The 22,369-nt window shown below is 34.6% G+C and overlaps 2 protein-coding genes across 2 annotated transcripts in view; one reads left to right on the top strand and one right to left on the bottom strand.

The window, feature by feature from the left end:
* The window catches only part of LOC126822726 (rho guanine nucleotide exchange factor 33), a 59,032-nt gene extending 58,433 nt beyond the window's left edge, over nucleotides 1–599 (bottom strand). Inside the window, exon 1 of the mRNA XM_056101263.1 lies at nucleotides 278–599. The gene's annotated coding sequence lies outside the window, so the exon portion shown is untranslated. The remainder of the gene's footprint in view (nucleotides 1–277) is intronic.
* Nucleotides 600–14,279: 13,680 nt separating this feature from the next.
* Nucleotides 14,280–16,354, top strand: LOC126822738 (homeobox protein 3). Its single transcript, XM_050551782.2, has one exon. It carries the CDS (start codon nucleotides 14,395–14,397, stop codon nucleotides 16,198–16,200), a length of 1,806 nt encoding a protein of 601 aa, XP_050407739.2. The 5' UTR covers nucleotides 14,280–14,394; the 3' UTR covers nucleotides 16,201–16,354.
* The last annotated feature ends 6,015 nt before the right edge of the window (nucleotides 16,355–22,369 follow it).

The following is a 22,369-nucleotide window of genomic DNA, read 5'->3' as shown; positions in this document are numbered from 1 at the left end:
TCAGGGATTCTTATATGTGAATGACAATGTGTACAGGGGACCTCAGTTTTTTGTCCTATGACTAGATGGCATTCCTTGTCAGGCTCTCCGTCCTACACCAATGACAATCGGAAATCGATATGAAAAATCCCAAGGAGTGTTATCCACTAAAAACAGGATTAAACCTGGAAATTTGTGGTTAGTGAGCAATCATCGCAATCACTGAACCACTGTGGCCCCGAAAAGAGAGATAAGTAGTGACAAATAGTAGCCATATTGTTTTTTAATATATACTTACAGATGTTGCTTCTTTTCCTTTTTAAATTGATATCTTCTCTGTCAGTGTGTATCTAATTGAGATGTCTAATGATAAAATTCTATGTTGGTTGTTCTTTCTGTATTTTGTAATACAGTTCTCCTACATACATAGCCAATAAAGCTGTGTTATATTGGTTGTTCTATTTGTGTTTTTTTACACAGTTCTCCAACATACATAGCCTAATAAAGCTGTATTATATTGGTAGTTCTTACTGTGATTTGTTATACGGTTGTCCTGTATAAAAGCTGTGGTTGTTCTTTCTGTATTTTGCTATACAGTTCTCCTACATACATAGCCTCATAAAGCTATATTGGTTGTTCTATCTGTATTTCGTTATACAGTTCTCCTAGATACATAGTGTAATAAAGCCATATGACTAGTGTGTATATATCCAACATGTAAAATCCAATGAGCTATATAGTGAACACTATTTAAAACTATAAAACAAGTAGTGAGATGTTCTCTGTTAATATTGTCTAGTAACAAACACTAACTGATCACACTCATCATTCTCTGGTTATATAGACAGCAGTCATCTAAGTAATTTACTGAAACAAAACATACAAAATAAAAATAAGATGAATATTAGATATTGTATAAGGCAGTAATAAGTTAGAATAATTTTGTAGTCATTTAATACTACTAATTGTTGACTAGGCATCTTTATTCAAAAATGTAAACAGATTAAAATAGAGAGAGAAATGAGGTTTAACATCCACTCGACACAAACTAGGTCATTTCCAGATCAATTTAATTTGAATAGGGGTCTTCAGCTGTGGGAGGAAACTGGAGAAAACCCACGAGGTTGGATGCATTATATATAAGTCAATATTCCATACTAAGTTTATCACTTACCAGTAAGAGCACTCTTCTGTCCAGGTAGATTCCACATACTACAAAAAAAAAACATTTGGTGTACGTATTATTGTTACATAAAAAACAAAGAAATATTCTCAGATGATTTCCTATATTTTTCCTTGTATATAATTTCACTCTGCTTTCCAATATTTTTATCATTGGGTAATATTTGAATATTGTTGTTCAACGTGTGTCATTTTAATAAATGGCCTATTTCAATTCACATCGGTGTTTGTTTGTCATTTAGGCAAAACAAGTCCTTCCCTAGAAAAGTACTTGCACAAGAAATTTAAATTTACCTAGATGATATCAATTTAAGATGTTATATATCTCACCTACTGTAATAAATGATAGGACATGTGCTTTTATAACTAGTTAATAACTTTTACAAGTATTAAATGTTAACTCATCCATAACAAGTCTTTAAATTTTACTGCAACATGATCAGTTTATGATATGAACCTAAGGCCTATATACATGGTTATTCTTTTACTCATTTTGAATAATTAATTTTTACACTTGATGACACATATATTTTAGTATTTGCAGGTATTAATAGATGATAAAAAAAACTACGGGCTATATACACTGTTATTCCTTTAGTTATTTTGAATCATTAAAATTTACACTTCATATTAATTATATACAGATATTCATATTTAAGTATATTAATAAATGATCAGATGATTTTAATAACATCAAACTACACATCTGTACACACTGTTATTCTTTTACTGATTTTGAATTATAATTTGACCTTTAATATTTATTTTTACCATTAATTAGTATTTAATTTAGTATGTATCTATAATACATTTAGTATTTATCTATGATACATTCAGTATTTATCTATAACACATGCACTATTAATCTATAATACAATTAGTATTTATCTATAACACATTTAGTATTTATCTTTAATATATTTAGTAGTTATCTAACACATTTAGTATTTATCTATAATACATTTAGTATTTATCTATAATACATTTAGTATTTATCTATAATATATTTAGTATTTATCTATAATACATTTAGCATTTATCTAACACATTTAGTATTTATCTATAATACATTTAGTATATATCTATAATACATTTAGTATCTATCTATAATACATTTAGTATTTATCTATAATACATTTAGCATTTATCTAACACGTTTAGTATTTATCTATAATACATTTAGTATTTATCTATAATACATTTAGTATTTATCTATAGTACATTTAGTATTTAATTTTGATGTTGCTCTTTTCAATCTTAAAATATCTAACATTACACAGCCAGAAATGTATAGGTATAATAATATGATTGAAAAGAAAGTTAATTACCCCAAAAAAGGCGTGATGCATACAGCCTTAAATATATAGGTTATTTTTATTTGTATTTTGAATGCAGGTATCATATGACCCCAACAAAGTTAATTACCAAAGGTGTTATAGAGTTCTTTTCAATACAAAAATACTCTAACAATATAGAGAGGTAATTTTATTACCATCTAAGAACAGTTAGTTTAACTGAAATTCAACTTTTAAATTTTTTTTTTTACATTGAGAGAGAGAGAGAGAGAGAGAAATGGTTCTTAACGTCCCACTCAACTCAAACCAGGTCATTTCGGGACTAACATATGGTTTAATTTTATTTCAATAATTCGCTTGTGCGTAGGGGTCTTTAGCAGTGGGAGAAAACCCATGAGGTTGGACAGGCGACCCTACTCCTTGTCACATACAACCGGGGAATCTTTTTACATTGAAGCTCAATTATGATCACATTGGTAAATCATATGTAACTCATTAAATGAAATAGGGTTTAACGTCCAACTGTTCTGCTCCGACTGGGCTAATGAAGTCGGGGATACGCCATAGAGTGTGCTATGAGGGGAATTTTGCCTGGACAGCGGCACTACAGTCTACTCTTATATCAAATTCCAACTGTCAAGGGTACATGGGACCTCAGGTTTTTGTCCCATCCGAAGAACTAACAGCGGCTCTTGTAACTCATTAAACCTTTATTATTTATATAAACAGATATTCATTGTTGAGATTTCAACTTTCATAATATTGTAGGCTATTTGGTAATAGATTCAAAATCCCTTCAAATAACGACCTGTTGCTTAAACAAATATTTAATTAACGAAACTTAGACCTATACCATATTCATGAATTTCTATTAATATTTTATTCAATAGTCTTAGAAACAAGTCACAATCACTTCATAACAAATAGTCATGAATGAATCAGACAATAGAATTATTGCTTTGTATATACGAACAGGATGTAATTATCAAACACCAGTAGTCACCATATATAACAACCTTTGATTGATCAGATCAAAAGAATTATTTCTACCTACTCATTTGGAGTGTAGTTTCCAATATCAAAAATTATAACCAGTTTGAGTTGGGGTGTAGTTAGTGTCCTTGATCACATCACAACCAGTTCATACCTCCGTGCACCAATACAATAACAGCAATCTGTAGGGGTGTGGTTTTTGACCTCGCTCACAACCAATTTGTACCTCTGTGCACCAATACAATAACAGTCTCAGATCACATTTCATGAATGGACTGAATAAAATAATTATTTCTAGGTACTTATTAGGGTGTTGTTACCGACAATACCATTTCAATAACAAATTCAATATCTGTTTTCTGTTTTTGCTCACATCACTTCCATCAATACAATAACAGTCTGAATAAAAGAATTATTGCTACCTACTCGTTAGGGTGTAGTTTGCGACTATACTATGCCAACATCAAATTGTAACTGGGTCCACCAATACAATAACAATATCCATTAGGGGTGTATAGTAGTTTCTGTTCTTGCTCACATCACAACCAATTCGTACCTCCAGCCACCAATACAATAACAGTCTCAGATCACAACTAAGCCATGTCCTTGGTCAAATCACAACCAATTCGTATCTCCGTCCACCAATACAATAACAATATCCATTGAATCACTGACGACCAAACCATCCAAACAAACATGAATTGTATGAATGATAATATGTATAAGTATATTAGCTGAAGGTAGGATTGTATTAATGGTAGACTGTTTATTAGCTCTAGTTACAATGAATGATCACGGATCCTCACAATACAACTATTCAATTATCACTAATTCTATACATAATTCTATTGATCAAGTCAATATATACAAATAGATCAATTATTTTATCTTATTTAAATATAAAGTTTATCAATGTCATCTTATTGAATAAAACTATCGAAGGATTTGTAAAATATGATCAATTATTTCATCTTATTTAAAAGTTAAGCTTATCAAAGTGATTTTATTATATAAATCTACTGCGTTATTTGTAAAATATGATCAATTATTTTATCTTATTTAAATATAAAGCTTATCAAAGACATCTTATTGTATACAACTATCAAAGGATTTGTAAAATATAGCAAATTAATTTATCTAATGTAAAAGTTTAAGCTTATCAAAGTACATTTATTGAATAAAACTACCAGGTCATTTGTAAAATAGATTATATTGACCTTTAATCTGTTAGCTGTATTAGGTGATATATTATAGGAATTTAACGGAAGGGAGTAGAACCTCAGACGATCTTTAATCTGTTAGCTGTATTAGGTTATACATGTAAAGGACTATAAGTGAAGGGAGTAGAACCTCAGATGATCTTTAATCTGTTAGCTGTGAGAGAGAGAGAAATGGGGTTTAACGTCCACTCGACACAAACTAGGTCATTTCAGGACTAACATATGGTTTAATTTTATTTCAATAATCCGCTTGCGCATAGGGGTCTTTAGCATTGGGAGGAAACCGGAGGACCCGGAGAAAACCCATGAGGTTGGACAGGCGACCCTACTCCTTGTCACGTACAACCGGGGATTCGAAACCACACCAGTTGACTCAATGACAGACTTTATGATACAGCGCGCACACGCTAACCATTCAGACATCCAACCCCCCCTGTTAGCTGTATTTAGGTGATATATTATAGGACTGTAACTGAAGGGAATAGAATCTTAGACTCGTTTAGATGACCTTTTTGTCCCTTTATTGTGTCTTTTCTGGTAATAATCCAAACATTTTAAGAAATAAATTGAAATTTGGTTTAAAGTGTTAATTTTCTGAACCAACTGGGCTAATGAAGATCGGCATACACCTTGAAGTGAGCTATGAGGGAACTTTTGCTTGGTCAGCTGCGTTTGTAAGGGGTTTGAAAGAAACCATTAAAAAACAGAGAGAGAGAGAGAAGGTTTACCGTCCACTCAACACAAACTAGGTCATTTTGGGACTAACATGTGGTTCATTTTTATTTCAATAATTTGCTTGCACGATTCCCTGGTTTATGTGACAAGGAGTAGGGTCGCCTATCCAACCTTGTGGATTTTCTCTGTATCTTCTGGTTTCCTTCTACTGCTAAAGACTCCTATGCACAATTGACTTATTGAAATAAAATTGAACCATACATTAGTCCAGAAATGACCTAGTTTGTGTGGAGTAGATGTTACACCTTATTTCTCTCTCTCTCTCTCTCTCTCTCTCTCTCTCTCTCTCAATCAATTACCATATTTAACATAATAGCTGCTCTACAATCAGGTTTAATGTCTCTTCCACATCATTAGGTCAGTTTGAGTTAAAGATATGGTCTTTTTTATTTCTGTTCAATGTTAATGCTTCAAGGATAGCTCTCACAGTCTTGAAAATGATTGTCAATGGAAACCAATAAGGATTCTCCTACACCATACATCATCATACACCATGCAGTGTGCTATGTTGTACATTCTTTATTACAGTTCAAGAAAAATCAAATGGTGGACATTTATTATATTAAATATGGTATTGCTATTTTTCTAGAATTATAAATAAATAATTTTAACACCAATATCTCTGTTCATGAGGTATTTTCTATAAATCATCAATATTTCTGTTCATGATGTGTTTTCTATAAATCATCAATATTTCTGTTCATGAGGTGTTTTCTAATGATATACAATGAATATTTGAGTATAATAAACGTAATCAAATTTATACAATAATCCCTGTAAATGATACATGGACATGATTGTCATTATATCTCCACATTAAACAACAACTCAAACTAATTCAATAGTCTAACCCAGTGATTCTCAACCAGTGTGCTGCGAAATTTTGAACGGCAAAGAAAATGCAAAAAACCATGTGATCCCAATTCAGTCTTTCTATGTGTCTTTGACTAGCCCCTGTTTACGTTTACCATGTTTTTATTTTTGCAAAATTTAAATAGTTTTTATATATATTTAGTCAGGTGTGCTGCCATTTTTTCATGTGCTCCAGTTGGCAGATAAAGGTTGAGAACCACTTGTCTAACCAGATGAAGTGCTTAGAGTTTCAAGCCCCATTACAACTCCCCGTCACTAAATAAATACAAGGATCAATAAAGTGAAACAAGGGCCATAACTCTAGACGTAATAAACGGAAATTGCTGAAATTCAATAGGCCTCTTCGTTTCAGTAATCTAAATAATGCATATAAATTTCAGAAAGATCGGATGATAACTTTTGGCGTTAGAGCATTCACAAGGTTCAATAAAGTGAAACAAGGGCCATAACTCTAGACATAATAAACAGAAATTATTGAAATTAAATAGGCTTCTTCATCTCACTAATGTAAACAACATATATCAATTTTAAAACAATTGGATGATAACGTTTGGCGTTAGAGCGTTCACAAGAAATTGTGGACGATGGACGGACGGACGGACAGACGGACGGACAGGGGCGACGGCAATATACGTCCACATTTCAATGTGGGCGTATAAAAACGAAATGTGGATTAACGTCCTACTCTCTAGACTCATTGCATCAGTTGTGGTCTGATATCTGTATAATGTGAAATTTACTTAGTTATCTCCCTTGACACATCAAATTCTTTGCCAACAAGTCAATTTACATAAATATCTGTTTACACATACACCATACTAATCCCATAGAAAGCATAAATATATATAATAATAACATAGAATATATAAAAATCTAATATCAAAATACAAATGGGTGACTATTTCCGGGAGCACTATTAGATCAGTGAATGTCTAACTAACTAGGGAAATGAAATGAAATGAAATGAGGTTTAACGTCCTACTGTTCTGCTCCTAAACTGGGCTAATGAAGATAGGCAAACGCCATACAGTGTGCTATGAGGGAAATTTTGCATACTCTTATATCAAATTTCAACAGCCAAGGGATTCATTACATGCACGCCATGTGTACACAGGACCTTGTTCTTTTGTCCCATCCGAACGACAAGACAGCTGTCCTTGTCAGGCCATCCTTCCTGTACCACTGACAAGAGGAAACCACGTCAGAAAATCACTATGAACTTTCTCGGTCAACACTGGGATCGAACTCTCGACCTCCAGGCTAGCAAACCGACGTCTTACTCACTGGACCACAGTGGTTCTCCGCTAACAAAAGGGTCTTTGTTGGTTGAGAAAGTTCTTCAGGATTTTCTGGCATTGTTACCTATGTCAGTGGTGCAGTTCAGTGTTGGCTACACATTGGCGTGCACATAAAAGATCCCTTGACATTTGGAATTTGAAATAAGAGTAGGACGTAGTGCCGCCGTCCGTCTTCAATAACCAACTTCATTCAATTTCCGGAGGGCCTGACAAGACAGCTGTCTAGTCGTTCGGATGAGACAAAAAAACAAGGTTCCGTGTACACATTGGCATGCATGTAAAGGATCCCTTGGCTGTTGGAATTTGATATAAGAGCTAGCTATAGCGCCACTGCCCGGGCAAAATTTCCCTCATAGCACACTATATGGCGTATGCCCGTCTTCATTAGCCCAGTTTAGGAGCAGAACAGTAGGATGATAAACCATATTTCATTTCATTTTATTCAATTTCTTGTCTGAAGAATTCATCAAGGTCAATAGATGAAAACAAGGTGATTGTTGCCAAAGATTGTGGGTTAGGGTTAGCCCTGTTTACATCTTGTGACCTTTACTAAATTTACAGGTGGCCTTAATATTTAGATCTGACCAGTGATCCCTTTACAAACAAAATCAGAATTTAGGAAGCAGACCACCGTTTAATTCCACCATCTCTGAATCTTTCTCTCTCCATCACTTTTTTACCCCTTTGCATGGCCATTTGTCTTCCCTTTTTGATCCAGAATCTAAGAAGACCGTTTGAATTAACATTTTCTTCCAGGTTTGGATGAATATTCATGGCTTAGAAGCAGAAGGATAAGAGGTTACATGTACGGCAGTTAGTCACATGTCTACATGTACACTACTTTAAGTTTGTGTGTCTAAAAACTTGTTGCTCTGTCTTTGCTGAAAGCTTTCAGAACAACAAAAATTTTAGGAAAAGTTGAAGCTGGGCAAAGAGATCAGAATCAACATTACAGTCAATGGAGGGATGAATGGTGGTCTTCTTCCAGAAGACATACACAGTTATCTCCCCTGACATCAAAATTTATTGCAAGAAAATTAAAAAAAAAACATGCAAAGCTTTGAAAAACATCCAAACTGCTTTTGCCTAGAAAAAAAGGTAGGAAAAGAATACTTTGGTTCTTTAGGTCTCTTAAAAACTGTAGCCTATTAGAAAAGAGGGGTGTAAGTATATCCGGAATAGGTTACTGAGGGTTGAATATCCATAGGGATTTGTTCTTTCACACTCAATTTGAAACAGTTGTGTTAATAAAAACGGTAGCATTAACGAGCAAATTGTTTACCAAGGAATCTACAGGGGTGAAGACATAATACGCCAACACTGAAATCTGGGCGTATAAAAATAATAGATCCAGATTATTATGTACTTGTTTTTATTTTCATGATTTGTCATATAATTTTTATATAATATACAAATATCAACAAAGATAGAAACAGGTTCTTTTCAACAACTACATTAAAGCACTTGAAATAAATTCATAAATTCATCATTCTGCCTTTGGTAGTTTTAAATGAAACAGAATATTTTGGTTCAATAGTGTCTTGATATTCATTCCATCTATAAAAGAGCTCTTTCTACATTCAGCAGATTAATGGCAGTAATTCAGTTCTACATGCAATAACGCAAGTATACAATAACGTAGCCAGAGATGAATGCTTGAGGTTTATTACACCCAGTTCAGCCAAATAAAATGTCTGTAATCCCCTCAAAAAATGTGGCATTTGGTAATTCAGTTTGTAAACCAAGCCACTACCTCGGCAAAATCCTTGCTATGTACCTGTAATCGTTGGGAATGTAAATGAGGTTTATTTTCTCCCGTATATAAACGTAGTTAGCTCTCCACATTCTCACCGACTTCTTTCTCACAGAAAATACAAACACGAAAACAAGTAACAGATTCAGTTATCACAATTTCGTCATTCATTTTACTTGATAATTTGTTGTTAATTTTTCTTCTTCTCTTGGCAGACACCAACAGGTGAACGGTAGTTTCATCAGATGTATTGCATTTTTGATTCAAGTTTTTTCTGCATATCTTCGGCCTGTAATTGTTCTAATGTTAATAACGATAAACCTAGTTGATCCTCCTGTCAACAAAAAAAAAATAAAATGTTTATTTTACTTGCATTCTTTGAAATAAATCATTACCATAGCAACCAATTCATAAAGATGTGTAAGGTAAAGAAAGAGACTTATCATGTGTGCCATACTACGGATGAGTGAGTTTTGCCTGGACAGTGGCCTTCATGCCAATTCTTTAACTTGTGTCGGTCAAGGGGTTCTGTTTTGCCCAGATAGTACCTTTTCTACCTACTCTAACGTTAATTTCATTTGTCAAGGGTTCTTTTACGCACACCTATATTTACATGGTTGGACGTCGTCTTTTCGTGTGAACAAGCGAAAAGATTCTTCTTGAATCGAGGACATTCTGATTGAGAGTTTAATGTCCCAACTACCCTAATGATTCCACGATAATTCTGACAAGGCTCTGATCATTATTTGCATTTATCGAGCAATATGTAATTTTTCACAGTTTAGTTGACGCTGAAATGTATTCAAATTCAGTATTCAAATTTGAATATGGACACGCATGTACAACTAGAAATTCTGTTTCTAGGGACGTTAGCTGAGAGTTCTGTGTTTATATGACGAAGAATGTGGATATAGATTTGGATGTAATTGACGTGTAATCTGAGAATAAACATCAAAATTCCTCAAACGATGATCAGCGGTTTTAATCTAGACGAGTAATTACGTCAGTCACGGCTTAAAAATTTTATTTAAAATCTATAAAATGGCAGAGTGGACATATATCCAGACTTCTTACCCGACTGAGGGGAGGGGAATTTGTCACAATTTGATATAAAAATCTAAACTTTTTACCCGACTGAAAGGTTGTGCCATTAGTCTCAGGAATCTTTTCGAGACTTGTAAACTTTCATCTGTTGATAAATTACACAGATTATCGGTAAGATGTTCCTGGATCCATCGTGGAAGTTTCCCACGCTTATCAGCACGAGCAAATCTCTACAATAAAAATTATAAAAACAAATTCATTTAAAAAAGAGTGTGTAGCAATTTAGTTGGAGCTATTCATTAAAATGTCTGTTTTGAGTTCAAACTGGGGATTTTAGCCAGTAGAATATCTTCCGTCAACATGAAATGAAATGCAGTTTAATGTCCTATTTTTCAGTTCCTACCAGTTTAATGAAGATAGGCTTACAATATTTTGTTTGCAACTTGTGGAAATTGTGCCTAGACAGCAGTGCTACAATCTTCTCTTAAATTGACTTCCAACTGTCAAGGTGTTCATATGGGACCTCAGTTATTCGTCTCATCCAAACGACACCGTTTGTCGCCAGGCCCTGAATCACTGATAAGGGGAAACCATATCAGAATATCCTGAGGAAAATTTCTCTGCCAACACTGGGATCAAAACCAGGATCTCCACCTTACTCATTGAATCACTGCTACCCCCATTAATAAACATTATCATTACGAAGATCATGTGGGTTAGTATCATAATTAGAAATATTTGCGTTCATATAGATGAAGCAAGTGGAAAGTCAACTATATTTTTTACCTTATCATCAAATTAATGTGGAAAGTTAGTTATATTTTTACCTTATCAGCAAATACCATGATACCATAATCTGTCTTTCCTCGTAAAGCTCTACCTACACACTGAGCAGCATGTCTCATTGCATCAAACGTTAAAAAATCATTCTCACGTATCTGATACTGTTCTCGTAAATATTCTAACCTAGCCTACAAATAACAAAATAAACATTACATAGTCTACCTTAGCCTTTAAATAAATATTACATAGTCTACCCTAGCCTATAAATAAACATTACATACCGGTAGTCTACCCTAACCTATAAATAAATATTACATAGTCTACCCTAGCCTATAAATAAACATTACATAGTCTACCCTAGCCTATAAATAAATATTACATAGTCTACCCTAGCCTATAAATAAACATTACATGGTCTACCCTAGCCTATAAATAAACATTACATAGTCTACCCTAGCCTATAAATAAATATTACATAGTCTACCCTAGCCTATAAATAAACATTACATGGTCTACCCTTGCCTATAAATAAACATTACATGGTCTACCCTTGCCTATAAATAAATATTAAATAGTCTACCCTAGCCTATAAATAAACATTATATAGTCTACCCTAACCTATAAATAAATATTACATAGTCTACCCTAGCCTATAAAAAAACATTACATGGTCTACCCTTGCCTATAAATAAACATTACATGGTCTACCCTTGCCTATAAATAAATATTACATAGTCTACCCTAGCCTATAAATAAACATTACATAGTCTACCCTAACCTATAAATAAATATTGCATAGTCTACCCTAGCCTATAAATAAACATTACATAGTCTACCCTAACCTATAAATAAATATTGCATAGTCTACCCTAGCCTATAAATAAACATTACATAGTCTACCCTAGCCTATAAATAAATATTACATAGTCTACCCTAGCCTATAAATAAACATTACATAGTCTACCCTAACCTATAAATAAATATTACATAGTCTACCCTAGCCTATAAATAAATATTACATAGTCTACCCTAGCCTATAAATAAACATTACATAGTCTACCCTAACCTATAAATAAATATTGCATAGTCTACCCTAACCTATCAATAAATATTAAAGAAGCATTATGTAAGATTTAGAAAAAGAGCTAGTATGTGACAAGTAGTAGGGTCGCCTGTTCAACTTCGTGAGTTTTCTCAAGATCTTCTGGATTCCTCCCACTATTTCTCTCCCATTGAAACAATTCGATAAAATACAAACCTTAAGAATTCTACTCTGAGTATAAACATAGGGTATACCAAACATGATGACAGCACGGCCATAATGATGATCTGAATTACAATAAAGTATTATTATTAAACATTCATTATACAAGAACTCAATCTGGCTAGTGTGGGTCTTTCGTTAGACCCGAAATGTTACATAAATTATTAATTAGACATTAATAAACTTATCCAGACCATAATCAACTCTCAATGTCAAAAATTATTTCATTCTGGTTCTTCAAAAGTTTATGAAAATAAATTTATTTGACATTTATATATCAAATGACATTAAAATACTCACCAAAATCTATTCCTTCTGAGACTTTCCCTCTTGCTACGGACAATAATACAGCACCTCGTCCATTTTCACAAGCCTGTTTATAATATGAATGAAATGGTGTTTAACGTCCTGCTTCTTTACTTTATACAGATGGTCGGGGCCAGGGTACCAAAAGAGAGGGGGTCCGAGGGGAGGGGGCCTCTCCCCCCGGCTTCTAGGGATTCAGAGTGAGACGGAAGGTTAATAGCTAGACAAGACCCGGAGAAAACCCACGAGGTTGGACAGGCGACCCTACTCCTTGTCACGTACAACCGAGGATTCGAAACCACGCCAGTCGACTCAATGACAGACTTTATGATACAGCGCGCGCACGCTAACCATTCAGCCATCCAACCCCCCAGGGAGTGAAAGGAACAGTTAACAGTTAGACAGGGAGAAAGGGGGAGAGCTAGAGAGAATGTTTAGATTAAGGGATGGGTGAGGAGGGGGGCGTGGTGTAGAGTGAGATAGTAGGGAAAGGGCAATAGTAAGAGTGTGAAAGGGAGTTTACAGTGATAGCGTGCTTATGTTTAATTTATATATCCCCACCTTTTGATAATTAAGTAAAGCCAGTGATGTTTCTGCTGCATCTTGTGTTTCTATAAATAGTAATTTACGTTTCTGTATCTGATCAATAATACCCTGAAATACAATAAAACAATAAAACAGCGGTTGCCAGGCAACATATGCCCACAGCAGCTAAATCGTCCGGGCAGTCAACAAAGGTTGTCACATATTTTTACTGTTGTCGGTAATGAAACCTTTAGAATACATTAAAATCTGATATGGAGTAACAACTCATTAATTAATTATCAGAAAACCATTAGAATTTGTTTCGCCCATGGCAACATTTAGTGTACAAAACATTTAATACATTGGATTTAGCTGTTCAAGTTATCAAAAATCATTGAAAATCAATATACTTGTTCGTCTCAAGACCTTAAACTCTAAAGTCAATTGAAACAATTATATATAGATGTAAACACAGTGTATAAATATAAAATCATGACCTGGTGACCTTAAACACTGAGTATAAATTTAAAGTCAATCGGATATTAACTTTAGCCTCTAGGGTGTCCACAAGTCTTGCAAATTTGAAAATGATCCACTGTATACAAGAAATTGTGGATAGATGATGGATATAGGACAACAATATTTCTGGGCGTATAAAGATAAATTACTTCTAAAAAAATTTTTTTTTTAAAAAATAACATTGAATACCATGTAAGTAAAAAGATATATATTGGTTTCACCCTTCACTCTAAAAGAAAATAATTTTTAACAAAACAAAAAATTGGAGAAAGAGAAAGAAGTTTGACTTTAAAAACCAAAACAAAGTCAAGTCTTTCATATTATTGTCTGATATCTGGGGCAATAGTGACCTATATTTGGGTGTTCTTTGACCTGACCAGCTAAAAATAACCTTTGACATGTAATGCACATGCATTGAGCAATGACCAATCAGAGTTTGCAAGCTATACCTGGACATGATTTTAGCCAATGAGAAGGAATAGGACAGTATGACAAGGGGATGAACAATAAGCTTGGTTGAAATTTGTTCATTGAGGGCAGGGGCTTGTTGAAGTATACAACCAATTCTCAGTTGAACTGGTAATCAAAAGACTTGATTTGTCAAGTGGTTGAATTGAACTAGAAGATGTCAGAGGAAAATGGTGGGAAATCAACTCAGGTTTCTGGTGAACCAACTGAAACAGTTAAACTGCCTGATCTTTATACAGCAATGGCTGGAATCTGTTACAATAACTCACAGAAACTGGATGAAAACAGATCCATGATTGACCATCAGCAACATCCTCATCATCCACCATCACAACAACCTCCATTGAAAAATGAAGACAGTAGTTCTGATGATGATAAGCAATCAACTGCTGTCACGACTGCATCAAGTGAATCAGTTGCTCACAATCAAACTTATCACACTACGGAAGCCAAAAATCAGCTTCTAACCAGCCATCAAATCCCCAGTTATTCAAGCTGGGAACAGTTGTCTTGCCCCTCCCTCCAGAATTACCACGGGGCTCAGGTTATCAACCCCCTAGCTGCTGCCCAGTATAGTGAGTATTACAACCTATCGTCGCGTTCTGGTGGAGTCGTTTACGAAGACTGGCAATACCCCGTTTACTATTCCAACTATTACGACACTGGCACCGACATGTCGAAATACTGTGATCAGAAAACCAGCGATACCTCCAATAGCTACGAAAAGAGCAAAATGACCCTTGAAAATTGTCACGATTCTGGCGGCGATCGTACCTGCTCGACCCCTGACCTTGTTCTGTCCGTACTTCAGATGGAAAACCAGATTAAGAGTGAGATGAGTAAAGAACGGCTGAGTCATTGGTATAGTCCAGTTAGCAGTCCAGAATGTTCGCCCGCTACTCCGCTAATGTCAGAAAGTCCAGCACCGTCCACGGAACAAGACAGCGGCTTCTTCTCAGAGGATCCTGTTTCCCCGATCTTCATGTCTCATAAACAAACGCTGACGCAAATGGAAGAAACCAATCAAAAGTATTTTGTTTATGTCCCAGAGAACACGGAGGAGTGGAAAAACTATCACCCTATTAATCCTGTTCCGTTGATGTGTAGCGATATGACACGGAAAATGGTTAACAAGTCGGCCATCTGTGGATGGAAACCCACCTCAGGCTATCCGATTTTCCCTCCAGAAATGCTCGGAAGAAACAGTGGCTACAAAACTGATTCTGAATCCTGGCAGATGTCAAATAAGTATCCCCAGTTTCCGATGCCAATATCAGGAAAAGGCCACAAACACATAAAAACCAAGGCTCAGCGACCAACAAGATGTGTGACTCCGATGCCATCATCCACAGTAACCTCTGGTAACCAGGTTCAATCAGATGCTGTTTCATCCACCTTGACACCATCAGCCATGTTCCAAGAACAGAGTCCAGCAAGTAAAGCCAGCTCAACAGTCCCATCATCAGCACCTGTCGTTCCGTTACCGTCCACCAAATCAACGAAAGATATCGTCGACAGTTTCATCAATCGAAAGTCTGGCACAGTTAATGCACAGACAGTTAAACCCAGTAACCCAGTCAAACGCAAGTCATCTGACGTCGACAATAAGTCTAGTCTCAGTAGCAAGCGTGCACGTCACAACGAGCCACTGAATCAACACGCCATTTCCGTCATGCAGCGCTGGTACGAACAGAACAAGGAGAACCCTTATCCTTCGAAACAAGACAAAGAGGACATCGCTCGGCTCGGAGGCATCTCCATTACCCAGGTCAAATCATGGTTTGCGAACAAACGAAATCGAACCAACAACACCCGCCCCAAAGTTCAGAAACGAAACGTGGAAGAGAAACTCTTAGATTTATGTCATCAACTGGCTTCCGACGCTAGAAAGTCCACGATGGATAATGCCTTCGTTATTCAGCAATTATCGGCCATTATTGACGAACACCATGCCATCCATTAAACATCTCCATCAACCCTGATCATATAATGTGCTATTATTATTATTAATTTATTTTTGTTATCATCGGCTAGTGCTAAAATATGCTGAATGTGCAATTTATTCTATGTTTGAAATCATTTTTTTTTGTGTGGTGGACGTTATGTCCATGATTATATGTGCAATTCTAGTTTCATTTTTTTTTCTGTAAAGTAATTTATGTTGCTTTGTTTGATATTGGATGTACAAAATATGTGTGTGTTATTTTTGTGTTGTCATGGAAATTAACATTGGATAATTTTGGGGATTCTGGATTAATAATTAATTTGTGGATCAGTGATAGCAAGGTAAGACAATTTGGGTGATTATAGATGCATCATTAATATGTGTATCATTTCTGTTTAGATGTTTGTTTTCGTTCGCATTCCATACGCAAATCTGACTGCATACGTAGAAATCTCACTATAGAGTGGAGTTACACTACAATGATTAGACTAACATTAGCCATCTTTATTAGCCCAGTAGGAGCAGAATAGTAGGATGTTAAACCCCATTTCATTCAGAATAACATCTGTAGTTTTATTTACAATTTTCTTATTTCTTGTATCTTGATTATATTTGGAGGGTCTAGAGCACAAGTGATCTAACTACCTACCATTTTAGTTGGTTGTTAGATCACTTGTGCTCTAGACCCTCCAATTGTGGCTTCTTCTGATCTTTTATTGTGTTTCGTGGACATGCAATATGTAATCTTTTCACTGCAAATATATTCTAATTGATTATTCAATATGGGCATGCAATATGTAATATGCAATATGGACATGCAATATGGACATGCAATATGTAATATGGACATGCAATATGGACATGCAATATGTAATTGTTTCACTCCCATCTGATTATCTAACAAGTAATTAAGATAACAAAACCAAATATTAACACCTGAATTGGATTCAATCAGATTAAAAAGAGGCCCATCAAAAGATTTTACCCAATATTTATAGGTGGCACTGGTTTGTTTATCTTGTTTTCAATTTTGAGTGAAGTCTGTGTCACTACAGGCCCGGGATTTAATATATGTTTATTTGGTGCAATGTCTATTTTCGGTCTTGTCCGCAGGTTTATCTTGTAGATTTTTGTTTTACGTGTAGTGCGATCCTCCTGCACTTAGTATTCGATAAGATATATATTTATTCGTCAGATTTTGATTAAGTAGCCTAATCTCGAGATTTCCATCTTTCTAAAATGGAGGGAAGCGAAATTAATCGTGCCAAGACATTGGTCTATTATTATGAATCGAATATTTTTATAGAAAAAAAAAGTTTGCCATTTCTAATGTCTGTGAAAAGAATTGTTATTCACATAGTCATAAAGTTATGGTAATTAATTATCATGATTACATATATAAAGTAATTGTAATGTCATTAATCACATGGGTAATGACCCCCCCCAAAACGAATGATTTTGTTTCAATATCATCAAAATTCTGTTTTAACTTTATCAATCCATCACATTCAATTCTTGTAAATCCTTCTGGGTTTTTTTCACTCAAATTTTTATCTATCTTTGTTAAAATTAGGTAAGTTTGAAAAAATTTTTGTTTTTAAATCATTCAGATTAATCATCTAATAAATTATTTATTTATAAGTTAATACTCGTAACTTTGCTTTGTTTATGTTTTAGCCCAACACTTCAATATTTATTATAGCAATATTACAATAAATCAGGTATCACATACTTGTGTTTTAGTTGGAGTTTCTGTATTTAATGTTTAGTATCAAACTATTGCTGGCAAATTTGTTAAGAATCATAGAAAACTGTTGAGTTTCTACCGTCTTGTAGTTTAAAATGGTCTGTCTGGATAATGAGTGTTGGTTTACAACTATTTATTGTCTCAAAATGGTGTTGAATAATTAACAGTCTAATTAATTACTCAACACTGTTCGGGGAAACTAAACAGTTTTAAACCAACGCTCATTATCCAGACAGACCATTTTAAACTACAAGACAGTAGAAACTCAACAGTTTTCTATGATTCTTAACGAATTTGCCAGCAATAGTTTGATACTAAACATTAAATACAGAAATTTCTGTTAAAACAACACTATGTCATACCTGATTTGTTGGGAATAATCGTGTGAAATATTGTATAAAACTAGAATACTTTAAGGATTCAGAATTTTCATTGGCTGAAAGTTGAGTTTTTAACCAATGAAAAGGCAAGATTCTTAAAATCTTAATATAATTTTTGTTAGAAAACTTTAATTATGGTTTAAAAAATAATTTCTGTGTATCAATGATATGTATGTAAATTCAGTTTGGCTGTGAACTCAATATGACAATATATATAGCCCCACCCCCTTTCCAACGATTGGCTAATACAGGTACATATATATATATATAGCCCCACCCCCTTTCCCACGATTGGCTAATACAGATATATATATATATATATATATATATATAGCCCCACCCCCTTTTCCACGATTGGCTAATGTATCACTTCTATTAAAAACTTTATTGTATAGTTGAAATGTATATACACAGAGATTGCCTGTAAGCTCAATAAAGCCTTATTCCTCCATTGCCACGGGTGGGTATATTGCCATTGCCATGGGTGGGTATAGTATATTGCCATTGCCACGGATGGGTATAGTATATTGACTAATATATCACATCTGTTAATAAACTTTATTGTATAATAAGATGAAATGTATATTGGATAATTTATGTATATTATTGAAGGGTTGGACTAAGGGGCCTTATTCTAGTGTGTCCTGGGCCGTCTCTCCCACTTTGACGGGATAAATCTTTTCAATAATTGACTGTAAATGGTGGTTTTTAAAGTATACAGAAACTGTTTTGTTTGCTAATTCATCATAAATGACGTAACAGGATCCCTAAACTTAGAAACATTAACTTCACTCGATGTCTCCCGGCCCCCCCACCACAGGGGTTAATCCTACTCGCAGCCTCCCTCTCAGTGCACCCCTTGTATTATTCCATGAGAATGTGATATTATATGAAATGTGATAATGTGTAATATATTTGACTATAAATAGTGCTATAATAATTGGATACATGAATTAATGTTTATACATATGTTGTTACTATTTTTTTTGTTTATTTTTTTTTTTGTCTAACTTTAAATATTTACAAACTTTTGTCTCAGATTTTTATCTAGAAATAAACAATGCAAGCTGATCTTTTTGTCTTTGTTTAGATGTGACTAACTGGACTATTCAAGATGGCCATACACCATGCAGTATACTATTTACATGGGACTGATGACGACATGAAAGGGGTTTAAAGGAGCTAAATCTCTGATATTTGTGACCTAGAAATTGACATAAATGGGTCGCAACGCATATAATAATTTATTATGAAGGTATATAACCTGATTTACATTCAATCATTTCAGTTTTTACTCTAATTTCAAATCAGTAAAGTTCAGCGAAATATGCCAGAAATCTCAATCGAATGGCTATCTCTAGCATCTGGTTATTCCAGTCTACTCCAATAGTATTTATTGCACATTCCCTAAAGATAAGAATATGGTGTCAGCGTTTGACATGACATGTGGAATATGTCTAGCCTCATTCTTCGAGTCCCTTGTTTCAAATGACGTTGAAACACAGTATGGTACACGATTCGTGTACCAATGGTAAAATATTTATTTTGTCTTAAATATTGGATATCAGAAGCCCATCTTTTCATAGTAAGATCACAACATCAATGTTGATTTAAATTGACAAATAATTTGTGTTTTCACTGTCGAAGACTTAGGATGATATTGAGTTAAGGTCCTCTCTTCTACACCAAAAGGGTTAAGGTCCTCTCTTCTACACCAAAAGGTTTAAGGTCCTCTCTTCTACACCAAGTGAACTAATCACGATGGACATATACTATATAAAATACGGTATTACGGACATCTTATTTACTCCTCATCCATTAACAACTGTCATCGGTGTTTTACGAGAACATGGGTGTGATTTTTATTTTGTTCCATCTTTAAAGAACAACAATATCCAATAACACACCACAGTTAAACCCCTCTTCAATTAACGCTCAATATTTAACAACACACCATATTTAAAAACCCTCTCCAATTAATACTCAACTAAAAGATCTAAGTGTTCAGGAAAGATGCATGTCGAAAAAAAACAGGTTGCCAGGCAATAAAAGAAACGCCCATATAAACTAAGTTGTCCGATCAGTTCATATCACCTGTTTAATATATATTCTTTTATAGGTAATTTGATTATTTATTGATAATTGTGGACGTCTAACCATTTGATGGACGACCAATCTAAGCAAATAAACTTAGTTTAGATGACAGAAAATAAACAATGGACATTATTCAAGAATAATATAAGTACCAGAGATTAAACATACATTATGCAAGAGCTAAATCTGCCTATTGCAGGTCTTTCTTTAGGCCTGAAATGTTATCTAAATTATTAATTAGACATTAATTAACTTATCCAGACCGTAATAAACTCTCGATGGCATCAGATTTCTCTGATATTAAAGAGATTAAAACAGTACAGTCATATTTTGATTTAAGCTAGAAATGAAGGAGCGAAACTTCTCTTCGGAAAACCAGTACGGTGGTTGAAATTATTGCACACGTCTTGTCAAACCTTCAACAGCTAATATCTTCGCTCGCAATAGAGTAATTGGAATAAAATTTTCAAATTATTCATTTTACATTATTTATTTTCGAACTATTGTAGCCAGAATGGCTAGTTCTTTATCTAAATCTTACATAATGTATCTTTAAACTGTTAGAATCTTTAAACTTATATTCAGCAATTAGTGTGATTAAAATCTTATTACTCATTTACATGTCAATTAATCTATTCAATTCAAAACCCAACTAAAACGATCCAATATCTTTATTTATTCAGAGTTTAAAAAAAAAACACCCCCAACCCCAAAACATAACAAAGACAATATATATATGTAGTCATATTCAGAGTTTAAAGAAAACCAAAACATTACAAAGACAACATATGAAGTCATAATCCACGGTATATTTTGTAGAATTCATTACTAATGAAGTCTGAAATGAAGGTGCTTGGTGATACCCTAGGCCAACTCCGCGATTATATGCCCCCCCTGACTCACATATAGGGCCTAGTACAGAGAAATGTTAATTGTCTACGATATCACCTTAGGTGGAAGTGGACGTAAAACCCCAGAAACGAACGAACGAACGAGAAATGTTAGAAAGGAAGAGCCAAGTTAACAGCGATAACTTCAAAAAACTAAAACTGACTCCAGACGCCATTCCCCGTACTCTCTCTACCTCACTGCATACAGTTTACTTTTGGTTTCAAAGATCTTCCAGATGAGGAACAGTATAGCAGAGACATCTGTTGCTACTATCAACTTTCCCAACTATATTTTCAAATGAAACCTGTTCTTTCATAGATACTTTACGCAAGAGCTAAATCTGCAGGTCTTTTTGCTGGCTTTAAATTTTATACAAATCATTATTATTTTTTAGGCATTTATTCACATAACAAACCCATAATGAACTCTCTAGAACATCGGATGTCTTAGATATTTAATGGATTAGATCATCAATACTATTAATTGGGTAACGTTAAAACTGTCATCACTCAATTGAGATTTTGTTTATTACCATGGCAATGGTACCCGACAATAAGCTATTTCTTAAGATAAACCTCTGGGATATTTCAAGCCCCAGCTCAAGCATAGTTTAGGAGTGGCACCTACATGGAGAGAGAGAGAGAAATGTGGTTAACGTCCACTCGACACAAACTAGGTCATTTCGGGACTAACATATGGTTTTAATTTTATTTCAATAATTCGCTTGCGCGTAGGGGTCTTTAGCAGTGGGAGGAAACCGGAGGACCCGGAGAAAACCCACGAGGTTGGACAGGCGACCCTACTCCTTGCCACGTACAACCGGGGATTCGAAACCACGCCAGTTGACTCAATGACAGACTTTATGATACAGCGCGCGCACGCTAACCATTCAGCCATCCAACCCCCCTGCACCTACATGGACAAACAAGGAAAGCACCGTCTCGATGGTTGGATGATATGTAACACCAAGGTCCACCTGTATACACTGTTCAAAACAGACACTAAGCTAACTGACCAACATTTTAAGTCCCAAATTGACGATTTTAGTCGAAAATAATAAGTATCGGCTACATCG

Source organism: Patella vulgata, chromosome 5 (genome assembly GCF_932274485.2).
Source record: "Patella vulgata chromosome 5, xgPatVulg1.2, whole genome shotgun sequence".
Classification (NCBI taxonomy): domain Eukaryota; kingdom Metazoa; phylum Mollusca; class Gastropoda; family Patellidae; genus Patella; species Patella vulgata.
Note: the sequence above shows the minus strand (reverse complement) of the source record. Positions and strands in the feature narration are given on the sequence as shown.

Bases quoted from the DNA above. Each gene is read 5' to 3' on its own strand.
- LOC126822738 (XM_050551782.2), top strand. From the start codon at position 14,395: ATGTCAGAGGAAAATGGTGGGAAATCAACTCAGGTTTCTGGTGAACCA.